General features: G+C 39.1%; 1 protein-coding gene across 1 annotated transcript; it reads left to right on the top strand.

Annotated features, from left to right (window-relative positions):
- The first annotated feature begins 2,855 nt into the window (after window positions 1-2,855).
- Window positions 2,856-5,643, top strand: LOC110719678 (protein MAIN-LIKE 1-like). Its single transcript, XM_021898658.1, has 3 exons — window positions 2,856-2,983; window positions 3,771-5,108; window positions 5,189-5,643. Exons 1-3 carry the CDS (start codon window positions 2,915-2,917, stop codon window positions 5,636-5,638), a joined length of 1,857 nt encoding a protein of 618 aa, XP_021754350.1. The 5' UTR covers window positions 2,856-2,914; the 3' UTR covers window positions 5,639-5,643.
- The last annotated feature ends 206 nt before the right edge of the window (window positions 5,644-5,849 follow it).

Raw genomic sequence — 5,849 nt, forward strand, 5'->3', positions numbered from 1 at the left:
CGCGACAGAAATTGCCATGGCGCGGCATATTTTGTTGTGTCGCGGCATTTGTGTTTTCCAAAAATCCGTCCAAATTCATTTAAACCTTTTTTCTTAAGCATTAAGTACGTGTTATTTAGGCGCCGTTTCAATTGTTCCGGGCTTATTTCAGGTTTAGGCTTAATTAATAAATAACATGAAATGGATTAAAAAGGGTTTGGGCTAAAACCTGGGTTGGACTAAATTTGAATAAATGTTTGGACTGATTTGTGGACTGAATATGTTTGACTGAATGTGGATTTTAAGCACTCTCGAGATTAAATACTCGACCCGACCAATAATGACGGTGAAAGGTTGTTCATCATCGAGTTTGGTTTTGGGGAGACATTTTTAGGTGTCTACAGTTGTCAATGATATGTAAATTTTCTCCTTCATACAAATCTGACTGTCAATTCTAAAATTGAATCCGCCATGCCCTCTACCTCCCGCACATGGAAGGAAGGACCGATCCTTATATGTTCAAGTAGAGGACTAGTGGATATCAAACTAACATGAGCTCCAAACTTATGTTGAAATCTTGCCTGTACATGCAGTAATGAGTTAATGAGCATTTAGAGAGCTCATTCCTTTATATTGAGTGGGGCTATTGTCTGGTTGGAAGAAAGGTCAGGTTTATAGTTGCCAAAACAAAAGAAGCTGAGTTGTTAGTAGTTGATACCATGACATCCAAGCATATACATAATGCTCAGACTGTAAGGCACCGCAAGGGTTGATCATATTTATTATGGAGTACTACTGTATACTCTGTACCAAGTGTATATATATATATATATATATATATATATATATATATATATATATATATATATATATATATATATTACTCCGTACTCGCTTAATTTAAATACCAGATAGCTTATCGGATTAAAGTTTTTAAAGGTAAAACCTAATATTAGGATCAAATCTCATTTATTATCATTCATCCTATGTCATACAATCAACAACATAAAACAAAAACAAAATAGATTATAACTCGATTTAAAACTAATGAAATTTCAAATATGGAGCATGGATTGTCACAACTCATGATAATTTTTTCCACAATTATATTAAATTTTCTAATCTTATAATAGTAAAAAAAATAATTAAAAGACTACCCTGAAACGGTGAAACCACTCCAAAAAAGGATTTATTGAGCAAAATGCAAATAAAATCAAACATCATTTAGTACACCCGCCGTATATGGACCGGTCCCAATGAGGTTTGTTCCTACGGATTAGTAAATATGTACTTGTCAATTTAATGAGAATGTACATAAAACAGTGCACCTTCGTTAATGCTTGGTGAAGATCATTTCCTAGACCCACTTCTTCAACCATGGCAGTTTGGCCCCCTCTACAATTCCAATCACGATTTTTCTTTTTCTTTAAACATGTAGGCCCTTAACATATAAAAATGAAAGGAAATTAGAAAAGCAAGTTCTATAATGGTAGGAATATAACTTTGAGAAACAGATGGTGTAATAATTAATATTTAGTAAAAGGAAACTAACATATAAAAATGAAAGGAAATTAGAAATGCAAGTTCTGTAACGGTAGGAATATAAGTTTGAGAAATAGATAGTCCTGAGTCAGTTGGGAGCTAGCCTCCTTTTTGGACCATTGTTAAAAAAAAAATATAGTTATTCTTACTCCTACAAGTCCCCCTATTTTCTATTTTAGCTTCTAATGTAGCCCTTATGACTGCATGAAAGGCATAATGTTATAAGTGTTACACTGTTACTCAATTAATGTTACTCGATTCGTGTTATAGGTGTTAGTGTTATAGAGTTATTCCATCATTAGTTTTATAGCCTTATAGGTGGTTATAACGAGTAACACTAACTGAGTAACACTAACCGAGTAACACTACTCGGTTAGTGTTATAGGTGTTATTTGGTTAGTGCTATAGCTGTTACTCCATCATTAGTGTTATAGGTGGCTATAATGAGTAACACTATTCGAGTAGCATCTATAACACTAACGAAGTAATCTCATTATGGATGGCCATACCATGTGACCAGCCACATAAAGAGTATAAGAATTTGTATTTATACTTTTGTACTGTTTGTTCATTAATAAAATTGTGACAATTTGTTTTACAATTTTCTTATATTGTCATTGTGTTTTGCGATTTTTGGTAATAATATTAATCGGTAAAATTTTATAAAATATATTGATAAGCGTAAAAATACGAGTGTTGTAACATGAACGATTCACTGAGAGCTGAGTATGTATCGTTTCACTTGCATCCCTATTCAAATTCGGCATATATCAAAAGGAATTACGTGATCTCAAGAATTACGTGCTCCTGCTCTAGCTGAATAGTTCCTTTAACGTGTTTAAGATATCCTTATTTTGAGGTAACAAATTAAACACACAATTATGAGCCACTAACCTAATTATATAGCTTAATTGACCAATAATTATACAGCCGTCCACATCTTATGATTAAGCAAACTTCACAATAACAGGATAACAATGAATTATGAAAGAAATATACACATGAAAATGAAAATGCACAGCTTGCTAATTATCAATATTGCTTTCAAAATCAGGAATTTAAATTTATATAATGCATGTAATGTTGAAGATTCAAATCAAATTATATTTGACATTTACAACTTCAACCATGTCATTCTTACACGTATGTTATAAATTAGAATTAATTTCATGTGCTTTCAATTCATGTTAATAAAAATACTACTATTTGATCAAACTCAATCTCTCATCTAAATAACTTTAATTTTGCTCAATTGCTAAACATCGCCCGCGAATCTCCACATAAAGCCCACAAAATTAGAGTGAATTGTCACTTTTGCCCTCAAAGTAAAAAACACAATTTCTTCTCTCAATTCTCTACTTCCACTTTCTCTCTCTAAAAAACTTTCCGAGCGATGTCGAGGCGGCCCGGCAAGGAAGTGGCGGCACAGGCGGCGGGTGGACAGCGGTTTTCCGGCGAGAAGGTATTTTTTATTAATTTTGTGTTTAAAAATTAAAAAAAAAAGGTCGGAGGCGGTGGCGGCGCCTAGGCCAGACGCCACCACCACGGCGGCGGCGTCTAGCCCAGACGCCACTACCACGGCGGCGGCGCCTAGGCCAGACGCCGTGACGGTGGCGGTGGCGTCTGGCCCAGGCGCCAGAACCACGGCACCGACGTCTGGCCTAGGCGCCGCCGCCGTGGTAGTGGCGTCTGGGCTAGACGCCGCCGCCACCGTCACGGCGTCTGGCCTAGGCGCCGCCGCCTTTTTATTTTTTTTTTTAATTTTTTTTTGGTTTTAAATTTGAAATTTAATTTTCGAAAATAATTATTTTTTTTTTGATTTTTTTTTAAATTTGTTTTTCTTTTTTTTAATTTTAAATTTTATGTTTCTGATTTTTTTTTTATTTTGTTTTAAATTTTGTTGGTTTTTTTTAAAAAAATTTTATGTTCCCTTTTTTTTGTTATAAATTTTTTTTAAAATTTTGATGTTCTTCTTTTTTTAAGTTTTTATAATTTTATATTTTTCACTTTGTTTTTTCCAATTTGTTTTTTTTGGGTAATTTTTTTTTTTGCTTTGTTTTTTCCAATTTTTTATTTATTTATTTATTAGGTTATTAATTTTTTTATTTTTAGGTTGTTAATATTTTGTAATGTTTTTAATTTATTTTCCATCATATGTATATTGTTTTATTTATTTATTTTAATTACTTTTTTTATGTTTATATTACATGTTTATATTGCATATTACATGTTTTGTTATTTTGTGTTAGGCATCGTATTTTCGTTCTGGGGCTGGGAAGAGTATGGACATTATGAGAAGTACGATGAACTCAATGGAGAGCTCGGGGCCCAGACACGTTAGATCCCGTGGTATTTCGGCCTCGGCTCGTAGAGAACGGGTGCACTATTCTGAGGATGATGAAGATGATGATGGTGATGAGGAGGAGGAGGAGGAGGATGCAGATGAGGATGTGGACGATCAGAGTGGACCATATGATGATTACGGTCCATTCAGTCAGAGGCTTGATGATGTGTATGAGACGCGTAGGGTAGACGTGCGTAAGGGTAGAGATGGTAGATTTGTTAGTAGATCTGGCACATCATCTGCGTCCACTGTGTCTGCGGTTAGCAGAAAACGGTCGAGGGCCGTTAATGATTCTTGGGTGGTGAGGGGCGAGGTGGCTGGGGGACCTATAGACGGGAGTGTGATTCCTAGCTTTCTAGGACACATCGCTACCCGTATTTGGGAGGACCAAGAGCGGGCTTTGGATAGCGGCATTTTGAAATGCCAAACCCGGGAGAGGACTTGTAACTTCTTGTGTAGTTGGGCTGAGGCTTGGCCGGAGGAGAGCGAGATGGTCGGCCGATTGAGGGCCACTAGAGTGAGCCACCTTCCTGCCACCATGCATGAGAGGATTGACTCGACGCTGATCACGGCTTTCGTTGAGCGATGGCAGCCGGACACGAACTCTTTCCACCTTCCGTTCGGTGAGATGACGATCATGTTGCATGACGTCGAGGCCATCCTTGGGATTCCCGTAGAGGGAAACCGAGCATCTGTTGTCACAGATGCGGATCAGGCAGATTTATTGGCGGAGCTGTTGGCGGTGGATAGGGCTGCGCTGTACACAGCGGCACTTGGTGTGTGGGATCACGGCGGTGTTAAGATCGCAGCAGTTTTGCAGCGATGTTTGCACCCCACTTCACGTAGGACGCAGGACACACAGCTGGCTGCATATGTTTTTCTTCTTCTCGGGTGTACCTTGTTTCCGGATAAGAGCGGAAACAAGCTCAGGCCACGCGACATAGTTGACGCGTGTGAGCCCGACAGAGTAGGCCAGTTTTCTTGGGGGTCGGCTACATTAGCGTACATGTATCGCCAGTTAGGATTCTCGAGCCGGGCTGATGCGGCAGGTATCACTGGATGTATGACGTTGTTACAGACGTGGATATACGAGTATTTCCCGGCGTTTCGACCACACCGCGACCCGGTTCCTATTGGGGATGGCCAGCCACGTGCCTGTGCGTGGAGTCCGCGTGTCGAGAAGAAGTCCATTGACCGCCTGCGATCGATACGGTTATTGCTTGACAGGATGTCCCCATTAGAGGTAAAGTGTTTAAATTATTTCTACTTTTATAGTTTGATGTGTTTATTGTATGAATCTTACTAATTTTAAAAAATGTGCAGGTGAACTGGATGCCTTTCGGCCAGAACCCTAGTAATAGGGTACCCAGGACCCTCTACACGGGACTGATTCAGTATCGTGAGATCGTAGAGGCGTACATGCCGCAGCGCTGTCTTCGCCAGCTTGGATATGTCCAAGTTGTTCCTCCTCCACCAGCATGGCCCAGTAAGGCCGTCCGATCTGCGTCGTTGAAGGAGTACGTCGTCCAATGGCCGGCAAGCATGATTGGCACGTGGGAGCAGTTTCCGATGGTTGCCCGCATATGGATTGAGCAGTTGCAGCGGCCGCCAACTGGGGTGGCTGCCATGTGTGACCAGCACTACATGGAGTGGTACAACCGGCACTCGCACCCGAGGTTGATCAGAGACGTCCACCACGGCGACGACGCCGATGATGATGATGTGCCACCGCCCACTGCCGTGGATGCGGTACGTCTCATAAAACATTTGTAGTTGTGTTTTTTAAGTTCTTAGAATTTGACATTATATTTTTAGTTTTTATAACTTTTATTTTAAGTTGTAATTAGTGGGCATACGAAAACTAAATACAGGTTCACATTTAAATGGGAAAACTAAATACGAAAATTAGAATCCGAAAATTAAATAAATGGGAAAAACATAGCAATAGCAATATTAGGTCACATAGAAAAGGCAACTAGATTGT

Source organism: Chenopodium quinoa, unplaced genomic scaffold (assembly GCF_001683475.1).
Source record: "Chenopodium quinoa cultivar QQ74 unplaced genomic scaffold, ASM168347v1, whole genome shotgun sequence".
Lineage (NCBI taxonomy): Eukaryota > Viridiplantae > Streptophyta > Magnoliopsida > Caryophyllales > Amaranthaceae > Chenopodium > Chenopodium quinoa.

Coding starts and splice junctions, on each gene's coding strand:
- LOC110719678 (XM_021898658.1), top strand. CDS start 2,915: ATGTCGAGGCGGCCCGGCAAGGAAGTGGCGGCACAGGCGGCGGGTGGA. Junction 2,984..3,770: donor AGCGGTTTTCCGGCGAGAAG/GTATTTTTTATT, acceptor ATTTTGTGTTAG/GCATCGTATTTTCGTTCTGG. Junction 5,109..5,188: donor ACAGGATGTCCCCATTAGAG/GTAAAGTGTTTA, acceptor AAAAATGTGCAG/GTGAACTGGATGCCTTTCGG.